This window comes from Rhineura floridana, chromosome 1, assembly GCF_030035675.1.
Source record: "Rhineura floridana isolate rRhiFlo1 chromosome 1, rRhiFlo1.hap2, whole genome shotgun sequence".
In the NCBI taxonomy this organism is placed as follows: domain Eukaryota; kingdom Metazoa; phylum Chordata; class Lepidosauria; order Squamata; family Rhineuridae; genus Rhineura; species Rhineura floridana.
Window position 1 is genome coordinate 180,611,621 of NC_084480.1, and position 21,859 is coordinate 180,633,479.

At 42.0% G+C, this 21,859-nt stretch overlaps 1 protein-coding gene across 2 annotated transcripts in view; it reads right to left on the bottom strand.

Annotated features, from left to right (window-relative positions):
- The window catches only part of ADAMTS16 (ADAM metallopeptidase with thrombospondin type 1 motif 16), a 91,574-nt gene that overhangs the window by 50,157 nt on the left and 19,558 nt on the right, over positions 1–21,859 (bottom strand). For both annotated transcript variants that reach the window (XM_061637779.1, XM_061637768.1), the window contains exons 7-11: positions 15,087–15,246; positions 13,993–14,098; positions 12,747–12,884; positions 5,812–5,965; positions 3,219–3,314 (exon numbers count right to left, since the gene is read on the bottom strand). In XM_061637779.1, the coding sequence (XP_061493763.1) occupies positions 3,219–3,314; positions 5,812–5,965; positions 12,747–12,884; positions 13,993–14,098; positions 15,087–15,246 (654 nt within the window). The remainder of the gene's footprint in view (positions 1–3,218; positions 3,315–5,811; positions 5,966–12,746; positions 12,885–13,992; positions 14,099–15,086; positions 15,247–21,859) is intronic.

A 21,859-nucleotide genomic window follows, 5' to 3' on the forward strand; every position in this document is an offset into this window, starting at 1 on the left:
TTATTATTATTATTATTATTATTATTATTATTATTATTATTATTATTATTCAGTTTCTATACCACCCACAGCCAACGGCTCTCTGGGCGGTGAACAACATGAATATAAAATACAATATGATAAAACCACGTAATAACTACCGCACACATAACAGAAATACTCAAAAGCTAAAAACACATTACACAATTAATTTAGTATACCAGAGTGTTATAAATATACTAAAATATATTAAAATGTATTAAAATGCCTGTGAAAAGATGTGAAAATTACAGTTTTTATAGGCAGCTACTGTATTTGGATGTACATTCAGATGCATGCAGAAGCCTACTTCTGTGTGTGGATCACCCTTACTGGATCAGGGCACTGATGTTTAAAATATTATATTTCAAAAGAATTATCCACAGTCACCTCATCAGATTTTCTGTTATTGTTATGGATTAATCTCAGTCATGATCCCTTATACTATGAGAATGATTTACGGCAAGTGAAACTTTAGAAATTGTAAATGAGAGGACATAGTAAAGCAAATGGACTGTTTATGCTATCTGATTTATGGATGAAATGATCTGTTTGAGATTAATTGTTCCTGAGTTTTATTCTTGGACAAAAAAAGAAATTGCATCCACCACTTCTCTTGGGACTGTCAGTCAGGATTACACCCCATTTAACCTAAAAGCATATGTTGGCTTTGATGTAATGAGCTTAAACTGTGTCTGTCTGCATTCATCTTGTCAAATGCTTTGTGTATGATATCCTTAAAATCTAGTCTGGAGTCAAATGACTCAACAGTTCAGTTTGGAAAAAAGAGCCTGATATGATATTTCTTCTTCTAGGAACTGGAGCTGCCCCTCCTTGGAATAATAGTTAAAGAGATGCCATAAGATTGGCTGCATTCACCTGTTTGGATTAGTGGATTATTTGCAGCCCTTTCCCACCTCTTTATGGCAACAACTAATCCGCACAAAGCCCATCAGAACTTGTGGGAAGGTGGGAGGGGGGAATTCCTGCATCATTCTGTCCACATTGCTCTTCCTTTCCATAGAGGGAAGAATATGGGAATAATCTATGACAGTTTTTCCAGCTTTTTGCAGTGGCCCAGACTGCATGTCAGAGATATGACAACATTCATGCAATTAGCACTTGCATGAATTTACACGTAAATTAGCAATTGCATGAATAGTTTTTTTAAAGTGCCAGGACTCAGGTGGGGGAGTGAGAGAATGATGGGATCTTAAACCCTTTACTGGGCTGACTTGGGTCCCCTACATCTCCTATTTGTACCTAAAAGAAATGAATAGGGAGCTCCTTCCAGTGTAAAGGGCCGGGTTAAAGTCTCCTTCCGTTTTCCATTAGGATACCAATCTGGATATGGGGAGGAGGGTGTGGGTGCATCTCACATTTAACTTAAAAACCACCATGCAATTGTTATTATGTATTGTTAAATTTATATCGTACACCTTCCTCCAAAGAAGCCCATGAATGGTGCTATGTTTAGTTTGGCCCCCAAGACTCTCTGAGAGTCTTTCTGGGAAAATGAAATGTTCACGTGCCGTTGTTGCTGAATTTAGTCCCCTTCACCAGAGAAGATTGGTAGATGAGACATAGAATAAGAGCAAATGAGTAAGAAGGAAGATAATGGAGATAGTACTGTAGAGACCTGTGGATGGGTAAACAGGAGGAGGAGGTACCAGAGAGAGGGGGCAGAGAGAAAAGAAGGGAGAGTAAATTAAGAGTCAGATCGATTCGGAGAGTCCTGTGATGGTGTTGAAAGAGAAAACATGCTATAGAGTTAGGGAGCAGAGAGGAAAGGGGGCTAATATGGAATGAATTACAGGAGAACTGGTAAAATTGGAAAGAAAAAAATCCTTTCCCACAGTTAACATAACAATACAACCATCTTGAGTAACTAAAACATAAAACAAAAAAATGTCCCTCACATGATTTAAAGTTTGGACTCCTTGTTAATAAACGATGTTGATAAATAAATAGTTAAGAAGGAAATAGTCCCAGGAGATTTGGGGGATGGAGAAGAAATGAGGGGCAGAAACAGTAATGGGTACAAAAAGAGGATTTCTTTTGTGGTTTGGCTGCCACCAAAAATGGCAGTTGAATGGCTGAGGTTCCTGGCTGAGGCGAGAGGTTCAAGTGTTCTTCCCACATTGTATGGGAAGCACCAGCACTGCTGCATGGTCCCTAGGGTCTAGTTATGCTGATGCAATTACTTCCCACGTAATCCAATGGACCCTCTTGGGAGGACTAACAGCTGTGGAGAATCCTGACTAACAGCCACAATTTTTAATGGCAGCAACATGGCAAAAGGAATATTTAGATCGGGCCTTGATGTTCCAGCCACTCAGGGATGAGCATCCATGTCTTAAAGCAGCATATTTTATCTCCAAAGTACTCTTTATTGACAAACAGGAGAGTTCTCACAAGATTGTTTCCTTCTTAAAACAAAGCACACAGATTTTCTTGGGGGGAGCAAGGTAATGGTTAAATGGGTATTTTCTAGTAAAGAATGACTGAAAATTTACCCATTTTAATGTACTGAACTATTTTAAATGGGTCTTGTGTCTATGAAATATCAAAAGGTCCTTTCTTCTTGATATTTAAAGGAATTAAAACATGGGGCCCTTCCAGATTTGTTTTCTTTTTGCGGAGGTATTCTCTAACATACCATCAACACGATAATAGTTCATTAGTGGTGAATTTATACTGGACAGTCCACACACCATTCTACTTTATTAGTTGTCCTGAGGTGCCCCCCCAATGCTTCATTGTCATCTGCAGGGCACACCTGCACTATAGTGCAACAAAAGTGGTATAAAACTAAACCAAACATTTGTAGTATAAAAAGTTACAGGATCTCAGAAGGAAGATGGAAATGAAGCAGGATGTCTGCCTTGAAACGTTTGCAGACGCCAACGGTAATGAAATCAGGATTGTGTATACCCCTCCGCAATACCATCCTAAGCACAAATCATCATGGATGCACAATAAAAAAGGATGCCTGGAAAAGCCAATAGACAGGATAACCTTTAATTCAGCAATAGGGAGTTGTGGCCCTCCACATGTTGTTGGACTCCAACTCCCATCAGACCCAGGCAGCATGGCCAATGATCAGGGATAATGTAGGGAATGAGGCTTCTCACTCCCAATCCCTTTTGTCATAGTTCCCACCTCCACACCAAACCATTAAAAAAGAAACCCTTCCTTACCATGCCGTATCCACATGTTGTACCTTCAGCAGCTGGCATAAATTTAGTTTCACATTTCCTGCCAACCCGATGGCACCATAATGCTTTGCAAATGTCCTTATTGGGGAGAAAATAGCAACAAAATTAAGTCAGCTGAAAGAAAGCAAACTCATGCTGTCGATCATTCCCAATTGTCAATTAATCTACTGACCATAATAGGATTTGAGGGCTTCTATAATTTCCAGTGGATAATACCTACCATGTGGAGGTAAATTCCACTGAAACCAATGGGGCTTGTGTTCATGTAATGTTATTTAAGAGCAAAATATTAATCTACTAATGAAGCCAAGGTACAAACCAAGAAGCTCTTCTTTGCGTTCCCCTGACATCTGAGGTACAGCAGGTGGTTCCTTTTCAGATCTGGAATGCTCCCCCCCCAAGAGGCTTACTCAGCTGCCACTTGGAGTTTTTCCTGGCACCAGGTGAATGACCTTTTTATTTTCCCAGGTTTGTAAGCTTTAGTTGCTTTTTTTATTCTGGCCCATCAAGTATTGTTACATTGTGCTTAAAGATTTGCTGCTTTTAGCTTATTTTTATTTTATGTAATTACTTTTTAAAATTTTAATATATCTTATCATAAACCATTCTGGCAACTTGTTTGAAGGGCAAAGTATAAATCTAAAAACATTAACTAACAAACCAGTAATGTAAACCAAACTTACTACATCAATGCTTAATCCAGACAGCAAGCTAATATATGGAATTAAAAGAGTAACATTGGGAGATACTTAAGCATGGAGCTATGAGATGGCCCATCTTGATCAATGTAAATGGGCAAATCCTGAATGCCAAGGTCTTAAACAAAATAACTTTAATGCTCCTTTAATGGCTGTGGATGTTTTCCTAAATGTGCAACCTAAATGTGTCATTTTCTGCTGGGGATTACAGGAGTTGTATTTACTATTATTTATTTCAAATTTTGTAAAAGCAGAAATAAAATGGATGAAATCAGGAAGGTTTGGGGGAAAAGAAAAGTTTCCAACAATTATCAAAAGCATAACAATGGTGGTGCTTGCTTCACTTCTAAGGGAAGAGAAGAGTTGTAGTCCAACCCTCTTCAATTCCAAGCATAAAAAGATGCTGGCAGCATCACAACACTGGAAGCATCTTCTTCACTTCCAAAAGAAGCAGAGAAAGAGGAGCTACTGACAGAGCAACTGCCACTGCATGCTGCTGCCCCTAAGGCAGGAATGGCTAGTGCTCCCACTGGTCCATCTGCATAGTGCCAACTAGGGATGGGCGAGAATTTTGCTAAAATCGAACTTGGCACCAAACTTCCTGACAGTCTGCATGTTCACTATCTTTGTGGACTGCTTCTGAATCCTGTGAGTTTCAATGGCTTTTCCCAATACTGGCTTTTTTGTTTTTGTTTTTTTAAAAAAGCATCAAGCTTTGCTTTGCTAAGGTGAAATTGACCAGCCTGTGCCTTTGCTTTGCTAACAGTAAACTGACCAGCCTGTGTCCTTGTTTTGCTAGCTGTGATTCTGACCAGGCAATCTCTTGCTTTCTTCAATAGTAACTGACCTGGTGATCTTTTGCTTTTTTCCAAAGCTGGAGGGAGGAGCAGCCAATACAATTTGGGAGTGGTGAAGGGGGGACTAGGTGGGCTGGCAGAGGGGAACCACTTTCCAAAAGGAAAACATTAACAATATTGCTATTTTTTAGGAGAGAAAAAAATCAGGATGGTGACAGCAGAGAAATAACTTAACATGAAATAGATCTGCCTGCCAGTTCAATGGGATGCAATTGAGCAGGCATGATAAGCGGATCGTATCTCTAGCACGAACTTCCCCACTGCCTGGCATCTCCCCTTTTCCCTCCTATTAAGCTGGAGTGACACTGGTGCTGAGAGGCCAGGTGCCCTCTTGGCCTAGTTCCTCTTTGATAACCAGGTCCAAGTAGATGGAACATGTATGTGTAAGCAGAATGGAGAGCTGTACCATTTTTCTTGATTGAGGTATCCATCTCCGTGAGAACCTCACCCTTGATTTCCTGCAACACACTTAATTAAGTCTAAACTGGTTTTAACTTTTCTTTTAACTGTAGTCCTAGGATGGTTGACTATGAATTTCTGACAAAGCCTTTTGGCACCTTCACAAAATTACAGTTCCTGGGATTCTTTGGGGAAAGTCTTGTACTTAAAAACTATTATAAAAATGATCATATCAATTTAGAAAGATCCTTACAATCCCTGCCTTTTGCAAAGTGTTCTATATTGACTTGCTAATGTAAAAATTAGGATTAAATATCTGTATAAGAAAACCTTCACAAGGAAGACACAGAACTTCCATAACTAATGCTGTGAAAGACATTCTATGACAGTATGAGGGCCAGAGTGGTGCACTGGCTAGACTGCTTGATTTGGAATGGGGCAGCCTGGGTTCAAATCCCTGCTTTACCATGAATTACTAGGATGAGTCACTATCTCTCAGCCTAACCAACCTCATAGAGGATAAAATTGGGCAGGGGACAGACCCATAATACATGCACATAGTCCTGAGCTCCTTGGATTAAGGGTGGGATAAATATATGTTTAAACAAAACAATTTCACACCTTTTTGAAGTCCATCATGCACAGCTTGGCTTTCTCTCCAAACTGCCACTTGCACTGAGTGGCGGCATCATACAACTCTCCTGGAAGCTTCTCTGGATACTTGTATTCATGCACAGGTTTAGGCTGATCAGCAAGACACGAGGACTGAGCAGAGCTACAAGGGACCCAAACAATGCGTATTTGGATAAGTGAAGTGCAGTTTTAATGGATCCTTTCCCGTAGCTAGTCAGTTGTGACATTTTTGGCGACGTTTCACCTATACATGCTCCAAAAGGAATATGGGAGTGTCATATTCTGGTTGAGAAAACTCAGCCTGAAGGACCACAGCAGAATTGTAGTGCATCTGTCTGTCTCAGTATAAGGCAGCTTCCTTTTTTTTTGTATGATGGCACTCACTGGCATGGAGTACCACCACCTTACTTTACTGTCCATGGCAGTAATTTTGTGCTGGAATCCATGGCAGCTTTAGTAAGGTATGAGTGCTGGCACCTCATTATTTCGTTACTCCCCCCCCAAAAAGCACTGAATTTAAGAGCTGCTAGGAAAGTGTCAGCTGACCTTTGGTGAGTTAAAGAAGCTACTGGCAAGTTCTGAAGGCAAAAGGAGCAACCAGCAGAGGCTGGTCCATTAGGGCAAGAGGGACACTGTTTACCCTAAACCCCCAAACCTAGGGCCCAGTCCCTTTTCTGTTCATTACTTTCATATTCAATATAGTACCTCACATTTAGAGACGCTCTGGACTAGTTTCGACCCAACTCCTGGGCAGCACAGCCAATGACAATAATCCTTATGGTCCCACCCGTCTCCAGGCGTATAAAAATGTTTTAAAATAATCAAGCCCAGTAAGAGTTGCTTAGGGTGGACAGGGGATGCCTCTGAACCTCCATTTTGATTTTATTTCCCTTGGAATAAACTATAGCCAGTCAGGGGTCCCTCCGAAATGGATTGAAACTTTTGTATTTTTAGGGCAGGACTATGAGCAATCTCTTCAAGCAACTGGATGCATGCATTTCAATCTGACCCAATCAGATGCATGTATTTGTAAGCTGATTTATTGCTCTTCGCTGAGGCTGAGATACTTCCGCGCTCCTTTTGCAGATTAACGCAGCAGCAAGCACAACCTTTTTTCTTTTCTGTGGCTAGCCAGCCTACCAGTCTTTGAAATCAACAATATACCTGAGTTCATTGTTTGGTTTCTGGGTTCATCACAGCAAACTACCCCAAAAGCATGTTTGGCTGGCATATGGATGGAATCTGGTTTCTTCATGGGTTGCACTGGGCCCTATTTATTGGCAGGCAGAAGGGGAGGGAGAGGAGATTCTTGGTGGCAAACTGTCCCTAAAAATGTTTGGCTGACATCACAAGGGGGGGGGAGGGATCTGGTTTCTTCATGGGCTGGATTGGACCTTTTTATTGTTAGGGTGGGAGGGAGAGGAGCGTCCTGATGGCAAACTGCCCCAAGAATGGACTGGGTTGGACAGGGCCATTTTAACTTATTTTAATTTATAGTATCTGAAAATTTAATATGGGCTCATATAAGATAACGAACTCCCATTAGGGATAAGTGCAAGAACTTATTATAATAATTTTAGTTAAAACAAGAAGATTAAAAAGATATTTGAAGAGGACCACATGTTTATTTTCTTTCAGACTGTGTCTTTCATGCTGGGAGTGGGGGGAAGAGAACAGGAGAGTAGCTGATAACACAGATATGCTGGCATTGGTAATCCAGTTAGCAGCGCATATGTGGGGCTGTTGCACACTTCCAGCTCCAATTTCACTTTGAGTGGGAATGTGAAACAGTGCCTTGAGCTATGTAGATGTGGTTGATCAAAAGGAGAAGGCATTTTGAGTTAAGCAAATCCCTGCTTTTATAAAACTGAAGAAACTTAAAGACACTTTGGGTGCATGTCTGAGTGCCTGCACCAGTGGAGTACTGGAGGAACCTGTGGAACTTGCTGCTACAGTATTTAGAACTGAGCATATGGTGTGAAAGACTCCTTTTCCTAACATTTTAGCTTCTTGTGTTTCCTCAGTGTGACCCACTACATCTTTTTTTCTGAGCGATAGGAGTTTACAGTTTACAGGACTGATATTCTTTTTTTAAATCTTTAGTTAATTATTATTATCCATGATACTTAAATACACTGTTCCACACCCGGGAGGTTCTTTCTGTATATCAGGGAATAAGCCAGGCATAGCTTAAATAAAACATATTTCTGAACATAATATTTGCTGTTTTATCCATAGGAGTGTATGTATATGCATGTACATATGTATGCATGTGTTAACTATACTGAAAAGGAGGTATAATTTAGCTGTGGTTACTAACATAATCCTATTCATTTTACTTAAAAGTAAGTCCCACTGCGTTCATTTAAGGGGTACAGAATTGAACACTGGTCTTCAGCTCACATGGTTAGACGCTGTTACTCTTACTTGATCTCTCTGTGGCTTTTGATACCATTGACCATGGTATCCTTCTGGGCCGACTTGGTGAGATGGGTATTGGAGGCACTGTTTTACAGTGGTTCCGATCCTATCTCCAAGGTCGCTCTCAGAGAATAGCGTTGGGTGACTGTCTTTCGGCCCCCTGGCAATTGTGCTGTGGGTGCTGCAGGGTACTATCTTGTTCCCCATGCTGTTTAACATCTATATGAAGCCCTTGGGAGCGGTCATCAGGAGATTTGGGGCGAGGTGTCAGCAGAACACTGATAATACCCAGCTCTATTTCTCTGTAAAATCTGAATCGGGAGAGGCTGTGCAAGCCCTGGACCGCTGTCTGGACTCAGTGGTGAGCTGGATGAGGGCCAATAAATTGAGTCTGATTCCTAGGAAGATGGAGATGCTGTGGGTTAGTGGTTCCTGAGTTTGGATAATTGGTCAGTTGCTTGCTATGGATGGGGCCGTACTCCCTCTGAAAGAGTAGGTCCGTAGCCTGGGGGTGCTCCTCAATTCATCTTTGTCACTAGAGGCCCAGGTGACCTCAGTGGCTAGGAGTTCCTTTTACCAGCTTCGATTGGTAAGACAGCTGTGGCTGTTTCTGGACTGGGATAGCCTGACCACTGTTGTCCATGCACTGGTAACCTCCAGGCTGGATTACTGTAATGAGCTCTATGTGGGGCTACCCTTGAGGTTGATGCAGAAGCTGCAGCTGGTGCAAAATGTGGCAGCGAGACTGCTCACTGGGGCAAGGTATCGCCAACATGTCACCCCGCTTCTGAAAGAATTGCAGCAGCTACCTATTAGCTACTGGGTTAAGTTCAAGGTTCCAGTTTACAAAGCCCTATACAGCTTGGGACCAGGATACCTGAAAGACCGTCTTATCCCTTATATACCCAGTCAATCACTGCGCTTTGCAGGTGAGGGGCCCCTACAGATATGTGCTCATTTATGAAAATGCACATAGGACTAAAGCTCTGTTAAATGTTAAGTATTCCTCAAACTGCAGTGTGTCTACTTTTTTTTTTTTTTGCAGAGGAAGTTAGGGAAAGAACCAGAGCAGGTGCAGGCCACACACCTTTTCTCCCAGTAGAGAAGCAACTATGACAGCAGCGACCCCTTCCGAACCAAAGTAAGACACTTTTCAGTTTAGTTAGGTGCTATTTGTAAAACTGCAATGCTTAAGTGTCTATAGTATGATTGCAAGGGAGGAGAAAACCAAAACTTGGCCATACCCCTGTGATCTCATTGGCCATGCACCTATGACAGCCTAGCAGTTCTACCAGGTCTACTGGGTACCAGCCACCACTAGATGCAACTGCTCCCATCTTCCTATATCACTGCTTGAGCTGAGAAACTCTGGTACAGGGCCCTGTTCCCCAGATGAGGCCACTTACTAGGAAGGGCAACTCCTCAAGTATTTGAACATCACTGAAGAGCACACCACATGTGCTAAACGAACTGCATCCTACCAAGAGCAGGTATTGTTCTGGATGTTAGCCCTGAAACAGGGTGCAAAGGACATTTGGTAGCACCCTGGAGAACTATAAGAACTCAAGAGACATGTATATTCACTCATCATTCTAGATTTTGGGGTAAAACTTCCTCTGATTTGTGGGATACAATTGCTTGTCACTGATAAAAACAGACAGTTTTCCTGTGTTCCTTTCCCTGTATTGCAGTACATGTGTTTGCTATTGTTACATCACAGGTACGCACACATACAAATCGAAATCCCAGGTTTCCTGGGTGCAAATGTGGTTAGCAAAAAATAACTTCTAGACTGGTTGTACCCTGCAGATGTTGCTGGACTCCAACTTCCATCATCCCCAGCCAGCATCGCCAATGGTCAGGGATGATGGGACTTGTAGCCCCCCAACATCTCGAGGGCACCATGTTGGCTACCCCGCCCTAGACCTTTGACCTGAATATCTTGGTTTTATACTTGCTTGCCGCCCTGGACTCCTTCTGGGAGGAAGGGTGGGATAGAAATAGAATTAATTCAATATAAACAAACAAACAAAACAAAGATTACAAAGCCCTGAGTATAGCTACAGACCAAGCTGTATAATATCTATAAAACTATATTCATATAATTATAAATATCAGTCTCAGTTTGGAAAACTCACAAAATCCTCCCAAACTGGGGTATCCACATTGTAACTTCCCATTGTAAGGAGTGTTTAGATTAGCATGTTTGACATCTCTTATCTCTCAGGGCCTCAGGATATATAATGTTACTGGCTGAGAATGGCAGAAGGCTGAACTGTGCCTAGCACAGTATTGAAATCAGTGATCAGCTTTTTAAATTCTGGCAATGGCTGGTACTCCACAACTCTCCATTTGGACTAAGTAAAACCAGTGTTTCACTTTCAATCTAGATGTTTTCAATTTTGTGCATCTAAAAAACAAGATGACTACATCTTGGGGATGTCAGACACATGAGTGGCTGGGTTTAACATTAACTCCTTCTCCTAAAATAAGGGCCACCACACAGCCATCACTAAATGGTATGAGATCTTTTGCTATTAATACAGGAAACAAGATAGGACAACATGGTCAATGCTATTCATGTGGCTGAGAGAAATTTAGCACAGCCTAGCTAATGGCAGGATTCTGTATGAAGCAACAAAACATCTGTAATGCAGCATCAATCTTACAAATGACAGAAAAACAAGACAACTCAAAAACGTCAAACAGTTGCCTTTAGAGCAAACTCGCTCACTGTATACTTGCTGTTTTGAGAAACCTGAGCAGATCCCAGTCCATAGTCCTCTATTGGTAAAAACCAATGCGGTGTAATAATGAGGGTGTCAGACTAAGGCTGGGGAGATCAAAGTCCAAATATCCACTTAGCCATGAAACTCACTGGGTGACCTTGGGACAGTAACTTTTTCTCATCCTAACATAACTTTACAGGGTTGTTGTGAGGATAAAATGGGGATGTGAGGACAGAACAATGCTCTGCCTTGAAATCCTGGGAGAGAAGTCAGTATATATATATATATGTAATAAATAAATACATTTTAAAATTAATGAATTATTTTATGAGCATTCCTTGTGTGCGACTGTGATTCTACAGTATTTATGGGACTTGAATCAGGGCTTATGAAGAAAATAAGGATTGCATTTCCTGTTCACAAAAGGCCAACTCCCTCCCACAATCCAGGTGGGGTAGGGAATTTGAGGTCTTCCAGATATTATTTGAGGACAATTCCCATCAGCCCCCACCAGCATGCCAAAAGGCAGGGATGCTGGGAATTGTAGTTCACCAACATCTAGAGGACCACAGTTCCCCACCCCTGCCTTTAAGGCACAGATCTAGCTTTACTTTATTTTAAAGAGCAGCAGCAAGCGATTCTCACCCTTTAAAGACTGTAGCCCGGCCTCCCAATGTCAACCTAAAGGCATTTATTAGCAGTATTTGTGGCAATGGGATTTGGAAGCAGGCCCTTCGGGATATGAAGACTGGGGACTGGCTCGTCAATCATCCTCCCTTCTCTTCTCAAAAGGGCATTCATATGAAATGAATTGGTTAACCAGGGTAAAAGGGTAAGTGAGAATGCTGACAGTAATAAATGTCATTTGAATCACACCCACTGACTAGAAAATCTCAGAGTATATGTGGTAGGAAGCTCGGACCACTGGCCAGGCAGAAAAGCCTGCCTAGGGTAACCAGCTGCAAAATAAGACAGGGCTCTTGAACCTTCTACATAACGATTCTCTCTCTCTTCATCATCTGCTACACGGTACATTATCTTGCAATTTGACTGAACTGGGGAGGGGGCCAGAATTGATGGCAAAGCCTTTCTTCTGACATTTTTTCTTAAGGAGATTCCTCAACACATAGCTCGTCACAGTGGTTGAGCCATCTCGATTTTTCATTTTACTGCTACAGATCTGCTACAGAAAGAAAATTATCCCATGGTAACCAGAAGAGCCAGTGAGGCTGGCTGGGACTGATGACAGCCCTAAGATTCAGGAGATAGAAGGTTGGGTTTGGGCAAAGCATCTTGAGTGAGCACAGAACAACAGACACTGTAAACAAACAAAAACAAAACAGCTGTACACACAGATATGGTCCCCAACATGTTTTGAGGAATTTCTTTATCAAAGGAAATTTAATGTTTCTTGATTAAAAATGGTTTGGGGTAACTTTTGGACTCCAGGTCACCTAAGCAAACTCTGTTTAAGTGAGCTGGAGTAGAAAAGACTAAAGAATCATGGAAGAGGCGAGCATGAAAACTTATTCCCTCCAATCTTATTATGCTCCATATAAAGAGAAAATGGCAGCACTCTTGAGTTAGTGGGCCCTTTGTGAGGGTCTAATGAATGCTATATCATCCCACCTCCTGGAGCTAGCCCTGATCGTAGGATCTATGAATGTTATCTATCTGCTCTGGCACAGAAAGCTTTCTCAGAAGGGGTAAGGGATCAACATTTTCAGAGACCAAGTTCTCATTTTGGTGCAATCACTTGCACAACATGCATACCTTAGAAATTTGTAGAGGTACTGACGGCTACAGGCTGACCAGGAGAATACTCCATTATGTCCTGCCAGTGTAGGTGACATGATGTTACCTTCAGACTTTTTGCAAATATTTCCTTCTCCATCATGGATCATGCCAAAGCTGCAAAGGGCAAAATGATAAATTTTATAAGTCCTGCCTTATAATGTAATACTAGCACTAAGAACTGCAAAGAAGTAAGAGGAATCTCAGTTGCAGTTTTCCTGTTGCACAGCATTTTTAACCTGGAAGTGTTTTTAGGAACACTACTGCATTTTCAGTAATTTTCATAGGGCCTTTTGAGAAATTCCCTCTGAATAATTTTACCCAATACGGTGCTTCACATATGGTTGTACGCCTGTCTGTACAAACACATGTGCAGACATTTACATTGTTTGAGCAAAACGAACTGGACAAGAGGAGACCTGCCTTTTCTTCATCTGTACCCTGACTGTTGATACGTAGGATTGGCCCAATATAATTTCTTTAAAAATGTAACACAGTGCAAATACTGCTGTATAGTAGCTGTGCAAGTAATATAAATTTGGCACACTGTAACATAATTTTTGCTTTACAATATTGTGTATTTAATATACCACAATGTATCAAGTCAGGCATCATTGCCAAACTGTGGTCAGTAGGAAAACACGGATTGAGGTGGGTGAGCACACCAGGCTTACTCTGAATTGGCATCCTTCTGAACTGGCAAGTCATAGGGTGGGATTCCAGTAAAACGTTGTGCTAACACAAGGGCTAGCATAATCACAATGGCATTTCTCCCCTCACTTCCCCCCCCCACTGTCCCCAAATCTGCCATGGAGGGTTTGGGGAAAGCCCAAAACAGATTGGGGGGAGAGATCATTGCACTGAGCAAGGAAAAATCCTTCCACTGAGAGAATGATCTGCTTAGCGCTATGTTGAATATCACCCATAGTCACAATCCTTGCTCCAGCTCCAGAGGCCACAGCATCTGAAATCTGAAAAGCTGAGCAGATGGAACATGAAGGCAAACAAGCAGCTCTAAAATTATGGTATGTTTGTTGGGACGCTCATATCACAGTTTTAATTCTAACCATAGTTGGGACAAACAATAATCTTATCTGATATCTAATTGGACCACAATGGATCTCAAATTCATCTGTTATGAAGGATCTTGGAACTCAGACAAAAATATTTAAAATAATAAATAAAAATCTAGTATCCCTTTCCAAAGACATGCCTACAAACTTACTTATGTCCAGACTCATGAGCAATAGTAAAAGCCAGTCCAAGTCCAGTATCTTCATTAACGGTACAGCTGCGATATTTACTGCACATTCCACTTATTGGAGCAAATCCTGGTGAATTAAATGGAAAGAGAGGGAAAACAACATTCATTTGGAAAATGTCCTTGTGAATGGTAGTTTAGCAAAAGAAATGGGAAAAAAAATCCAAGAGAACTTGGTTTGCTGGCTTCTAAATGGAGATACAGTAGTTCTTGCAAACTATTTTGTTGCTGCTAGCAATAAAATACTTTTGTATTGTGAATTAGGCAAGAAGCTTTTATGTATTGCAGTCAGTGCACAACTGGAACCCTACTCCCAAACACATCACCACTTCTTGACCAGAAGTATGGGTAGAGCTTTTATATTGGACAGCAAAAAATAGAGGCCTCTCTCCCCCATTGCTTGAATAATGCAAAAACGCCAGGATGACAATCTGATGGCATATGACTGTTGTGTTTAATTTTGGCATTCCTGTCTGAGGAACTCAGACTGATAGACACTGGGAGCCAGTAAGGTGAAGTGAAGTGAGTACTGGACTTTGAACGGGAAGACCTGGGCTCAAAATTTCCTGCTCGCCGGATGGCCTAGGGATAGCCTCTCTCTCTCTCAGTCTCACCTACTGCACAAGGATGTTGTGAGAGAAAAATAGGGAAGCCCTTACGCCTCTTATATATTCCACTTTTCATCCCACCTTTCTCCAACAGGCTACAGGTGGTATACATAAAAATATACAGGAAAATAAAAAGATCCCCGTTCAATACCAGCCACCAAAATCTGTTGCTACAGATGCCCCTACCAACTGTTTAACCAGTGCTGACAGCTGTGGGATGGCAATCCTCAGGCAGCCAGGTTGCATCTAGGTCCCTCCAGTTGCTGAACTGTAATCATGCCATCAAGCTGTGGAAACATTCTGAATAATGGGGCCATTTCCCCCCACTGCCTGTTAAGTGTCATGCCAAACACTGGATTGCAGGTCCACCTGCAGCAGAAGACAGTCAATTCTGCTAAGGTGCAGGAGCCAATGATTCAGCAATGATGATCACAGCCAGTAAGAACTCACCCAATGTATCACATGGCTCATTCTTCCAGGAGCATATATCTAGGCCCGTAAGTAAAATTGCATGGTCATGGCGGCTGCCATCCTTTCCCATCAGCCCAGACTGCCACTGACAAAAACTACTCAGGGTATGGTCAGCATGGTGATTGATCACGAGCCCAGGCTGCAGAGAAGAGTCAAACGAAATAAAAACCCACCACAAGAGTTAAATGGGAATTGCAAATGAGAGTTAATTTTGTCACAGTGGGCAAGTGAATAAAAACAAATAGACATTTAAGGGCAAGACAAGGAGACAGGGGAGCATCAAGACTTTTCTTCTTTATAAGTATAGATTAAAACACAGATTTAGGCTGGAAATAGGGAACTTCAGGCCTAGGGGCCAAATACAGCCCTTCAGCTGTTTCTCTCTGGCCCTCTCCATGCTGCTTTTGAAGCCACACTACATCTGCTCAGGCCACACCTCTTATTGCCCTGGCTTTGCACCCTCCCCTGCACACCCAACAAGCATGAATACAGCCATGTATGATCCACCAGCCAAAAAGAACGGTTTTGTCAGTTATCTAGTAGGCCACCATACCCCACATTTACAGGCCTGGCTTATGTCCCACTAAGTGTTAGACAAATAAAAAACACTTATGTTCATTGCTGAATCCCTCCTCAGTTCAGTCACTGAACTTCTTCTATTGGCTCCATCATGTGTGCTGTTATGGCTTCTCCAGCCCACAGAATATCATAGAATCACAGAGTTGGAAAGGGCCTATAAGGCCATCGATCAATGCAAGAATCCAAATTAAAGCATACCCGGCAATTGGCTGTCCATCTGCCTCTTGAATGCCTCCAGTGTTGGAGAGCCCACCACCTCCCTAGGTCATTGGTTCCATTGTTGTACTGCTCTTAACAGTTAGGACGTTTTTCCTGATGTTCAGTTGAAACTTGCCTTCCTGCAACTTGAGCCCATTATTCCGTGTCCTGCACTCTGGGACGATCAAGAAGAAATCCTGGTCCTCCTCTGTGTGGCAACCTTTCAAGTACTTGAAGAATGCTATCATATCTCCCCTCAGTCTTCTCTTATCAAGGCTAAACATGCCCAGTTCTTTCAGTCTCTCCTCATAGGGTTTTGTTTCCAGTCCCCTGATCATCATCATTGCCCTCCTCTGAACCTGTTCCAATTTGTCTGCATCCTTCTTAAAATGTGGTGTCCAGAATTGGACGCAGTACTCAAGATGTGGAATAGAGGAGAACCAATACTTCACGAGATTTGGAAACTATACTTCTGCTAATGCAGCCTAAAATATCATTTGCCTTTTTTTGCAACCACATCACACTGTTGGCTTATGTTCAGCTTGTGATTAACAACAATCCCATGATCCTTCTCGCATGTAGTATTTCTGAGTTAAGTATCCCCCATCTTATAATTGTGCATTTGGTTTCTTTTTCCTAGGTGTAGAACTTTGCACGTATCCCTGTTAAATGTCATTCTGTTGTTTTCAGCCCAATACTCCAGCCTATCAAGATCACTTTGAATTTTGTTTGTCTTCCAAGGTATTAGCTATCCCTCCCAATTTTGTATCATCTGCAAATTTGACAAGCATTCCCTGTACCTCCTCATCCAAGTCATTAATAAAAATGTTGAAGAGCACTGGGCCCAGAACCGAGCCCTGTGGTACCCTGCTTGTTACTTCCCCCCAGTTAGAGAAGGAACCATTGATAAGCACTCCTTGACTATAATTTTGTAGCCAGCTGTGGCTCCATGTGATAGTAGTTCCATTCGGCCCACATTAAGCTAGCTTGTTAATCAGAATATCATGGGGCACTTTGTCAAAAGCATTGCTGAAGTTGAGATATATTATGTCTACAGCATTCCCACAGTCTGCAAGGAAGGTTACCTGATCAAAAATTGAAATTAGATTAATCTGGCAGGATTTGTTCTTGATAAATTCATGCTGGCTTCTTGTAATCACTGCATTGTTTTCAAGGTGCTTACAGATTGACTGCTTTAGAATCTGTTCCATACTTTTCCCAGGGATTGATGTCAGGCTGCCTGGTCTGTAGTTCCCCGGTTCTTCCTTTTTGCCCTTTTTGAACATTGAGACAACATTAGCCCTCTTCCAATCATCCGGCATGTCACCCATCCTCCATGATTTCACAAAGATAATAGACAGTGGTTCTGAGAGTTCTTCAGCAAGTTCCTTCATTATTCTAGAATGCAAGTTCATTGGGTCTTGCGATTTGAACTCGTTCAAAGTAATTAAGTATTTTGTGACAATTTGTCTATCAATCTCAAGCTGTAATCCTGCCCCTTCAACTTCATGTCTCCCAGGAGGGTCATAGACCCCCTTTTGGGAGAAGACTGAGCCAAAGTAGGAAATGAACACTTCTGCCTTTTCTTTGTTGTCTGTTATCCTTTTGTCATCCTCATTGAGTAGCTGTGCCACCATTTCTTTTCTCTGTCTTTTACTATGGATGAACCTGAAGAAAGTTTTTCTGTTGCTTTTGGCATCTCTCATTAACCTCAGTTCATTCTCAGCTTTAGCCTTCCTGACACCATCCCTGCAATTCCATGCTACCTGTCTGTACTCTTCCTTTGTGGTCTGGCCTTCCTTCTACTTTCTGTATGTGTCCTTTTTTGTTTTTGGGTCATCTCTAAGCTTTCTGCGAAGCAACATTGGCTTCTTCTGCTGTCTTCCCCCTTTTTCCTTAACAGAATTGTTTGCCATTGTGACTTTACAATTTCTTCTTTTAGAAACTTCCACCCATCTTGGACTCCTTTTCTCAGGGTTGGTTGCCATGGAACCTTACTTAACATTGTTCTGAGTTTATTAAGATAATCTTTCCTGAAGTCCAGGGTGTGCGTATGGCTACCCTCAGCTTTTACTTCCTTTAAAATCAAGAACTCAAGTATAGCATGATCACTCTCTCGCAGAGTTCCCGTAACTGCCACTTCATCCACCAAGTCATCTCTGTTGGTTAGAATCGAGTCCAGGATAGCTGATCCTCTAGTTGCTTCCTCCACATTCTATAAGAGAAAGTAATCTCCAACACAACTCAGGAATTTCTTGGACAGGCCATGTTTGTCAGAATTATCTCCCAACAGATATCAGGTTAATACTGCATCATGCCTCCTTGAAACACTGGCAATTTGCTTTACAAAGTTTCATCTTCATCTTCTTGATTTGGTGGTCGGTCATAGACTCCAACCACCATGTTCCTTTTATTCCTTGCCCCATTAATTTTAATCCAGATACTCTTGGTGGATCTACCAAACTCATCCTCCTGTATTTCTGTGCAGGAATATATATTTTTAACAGAGAACATGACTCCACCTCCCTTTCTATTCCTTCTGTTCTTTTTGAACATGTTATATCCTTCAATCTCTGTGTTCCAGTCACGGGAGTCCTCCCACCAAGTTTCAGTTATACCTATCAAGTTGTATTTCCTTTCCTGTATTAAGAGTTCAAGTTCATCCTGTTTGTTTCCCATACTCTTGGCATTAGTATACAGACATTGAAGACCATGTGATTTATGGCCTGGCTTCCTTCCTACATTTTTATGAAGACTACTACTGGGCCCCATTACAGCTGTTTCCTCAGTTCTTCTTACTGTGCACAAGCCTTTGTTAGTCGTTACCACCAAGTTTACGTCTTCCCCCCGCTTAGGATTCAGTTTAAAGCTCTCCTGATGAATTTCTCCACGCTGTGGCCAAACACAAACTTCACAGTTCTTGTGAGGTTCAATCCATCACTTGCCAGCCGTCCATCTTCCAGGAAGCGTAGCCCGTGGTCCCAGAATCCAAATATCTCATGTCAGCACCACCTTTGCAGCCAGTTATTTACCTGGAGTATTTTTATTTTTCTTTCCACTCCTCTCTAAGTACCAGAAGGATGGATGAGAAAACTATCTGGGCCCCAAAGTCCTTGAGCTTCCTTCCCAGAGCTTCAAAGTCTGATGTGATTTCTTCATAGCTCTGTTTGGCAGTATCATTTGTTCCCACATAGATGAGAAGGGATATTTGTCAGTGGCCTTTATAAGTGATGGCAACCCCTCTGTCACATCTCTAATCTGTCCCCCAGGGAGGCAGCATATCTGGCGTGTCCATGGATCATCTCGGCATACTTGGGTATCAATCCCACGCAGTAGAAAGTCTCCCACCACTTCTCTTCTGTTCTTGTCATGGGGCATGTTTCTTTGTCTCTGCTTGACTCACCTTCAGCCTGTCGCTCACTGTCGTGTGAGGTCTCCTGCAATTCTTCCCCTGCAGACTGTCCTCTAGTTTCATCCTCAAGTGCCTGGAAGTGGTTCCATAGTTCCACCAGTGATGGATGTCTTCTCGCTCTTCTGTTCCTGTCACCCTTTTCCATGAAGCTTCCTCCACTTCGTTGTTGCTCTTCACAACAGTCTCCTCTTCTGCTTGGGCATGCTGTTGTTCTTCCACCTCCTGTTCTTCTCTTTGCTGTTGTCATTCCAGTGTTCCATCCAAGAACTCTTCATCTTCTCTTATACTCTTCAGTGTGGCCACCCGATGTTCCAGGCCCCTCACTTTTTCTTCCAACAGCGCCACCAGCTTGCACTTGTTGCATGTGTATGCCATGTTGTTCTGAGGCAAGAAAACAAACATTGCACACACCTTGCAGTTCACCACCACTGGATTGTCCTTCCTGTCCATAGACTCTACTGCCTGCCTGCCTGCCTTCCTACTTGTATTGGAATGGTCTGTGCTTTGTCCTGTCCTCCTTCAGGGTAAATAGGAAGAGTCCCACCGATATGTGGTGTGCTGTACAAGGGAAAAATCTGTAGGGACCTCCCCTTTGACCTCCTTTGCTGAACTCCTGTTAGCCCATCAGAGCACACGGCTTCAGGGCCCTCTTATATCCTATTTTGTATTAAATATAAATATATTAAATATTAATTATTCCATTTAATATTTTGCCATTTAAATATTAAGTCATCTTCATCCTTACATTTTGTTTTTTTTGAATGTACTGCTTCTCTCAGAGAAAGATGGAAGATGAATTTCAGAACTGTAGACAGTGATATTTCAATAGGAATCTGTTGCACTACTATAGTCCTAGGGAAGCCAATGAGGCCATGACAGAAATCTTGGTCTTTGAAATGAATTTAATAAGGTTATGGTAAGGTAGATAAAGAAAGTTATACCTATGATAAACAGAGGCAATATTTATTTAAGTTAAGTCTCCATAAATGCAATGGACTATTTGCTGTCCCTTTAGAACATATGTGGGGGACTTTTGGCCCTCCAGATATTGCTGAACTACAACTCCCATCATCTGTGGCTATTTGCCATGCATGCTGTGGCTCTCGGGAGTTGTAGTTCAGTAACATCTGGAGGGCCAAAGGTTCTCAACCCCTACTTTAGAAGCTCTCTGTAAATTATCCTTGTGAAACAAATGGCCAGTGACATTTCACAGGCAGAATGGTTTTTTGGAATGGGGGGGACCACAGGCCTCCCCTCCCCACACTAGAGGGATATTCAGAAGAGCAGCCAACACATGGAGGAGGTAGCAGGGCCTAATTACCAGCCTACCTTTGACATTTGTGCATCTCTGGGTTCCATTTGTGAATCTCTGAAGCTGATTTGAGGAAGAACGCATCAAACAGCAATATTTCTGAAAAAATCCGCAGGATTGATATGGATTGTGGCTAACTAGCAGTCGGAGCATACTGGACGCAGCGTAAATGAATTTTTAAAAAAGTGATGCCACTCTGGCCTCTACTATCAGCCAGGAGATTAAGGCCAATGAGAAGATTCTCCTTAGCCTCCCAGAAAGAACATCATGGCAAGGGTGAGACCACCTTGGCCCTATCCATCAACCAAAGGAGCAGGAGCTGCAGGGGACTTGCTTCTCCTCTCCCTTCTAGAAAGAACACTTATAAGGACTTCAAGGCTAAGAAGTAGTACCTGAGTTGGCTTTTTTTGCAACTTCCTCCCAGTCCCTTTATCTTGCATCTCACACCTTTTAGAATGTAAATCTGAGAACAGGGACCATCTTATTGATTGTTGTAAGCCACTCTGGGAGCCTTTCAGCTGAAGAGTGGGATAAAAATACTTCAAATAAATAAATTTTTAAAAAATCCCTATCCAGGACCCATTGTACTGACAGATGTGCCGTAAAAAGGAGGCAAGGATGCCACTAGCTCCAGACGAATTATTCACAACTATTTGCCACCCTGGGCTCCTACTGGGAGAAAGGGCAGGATATAAATCAAATAAATAAACAAAACAAAACAAAGTAGAGTAGGATTGGGAGCACAGAGTTCTCATGATGTAAAATATATTTGTTTTTATCAATTTGTTTAACAAATGCATAAATTATCATTGTTCTATATGGAATATAAACTGTGGTATTCAAATATGAAATACGTTGTTTGACATCTTGAAGTGTAAGCCCTAGAGGATAGCATTAATCTAGATTCCTCTTTAGGAAAAAGAAGACGACGACAGAAAGAAACACAAGTTCCAAAATATCATGAACAGGTCATAAATATACTTAAAATAAAGAATAACATTGTCTCTGAAGGAATTTATATTATGTCTATCCAACATTTTCCTCCCCTTTTACGAAACCTGTTCTATGACATAAAACAGACTTTGGGATAAAGATAATGTAAATGTACTGCCTTCAAGTCGATTCCGACTTATGGCGACCCTATGAATAGGGTTTTCATGAGGCTGAGAGACAGTGACTGTCCCAAGGTCACCCAGTGAGATTCACGGCTATGTGGGGATTTGAACCCTGGTCTCCCAGGTAGTAGTCCAA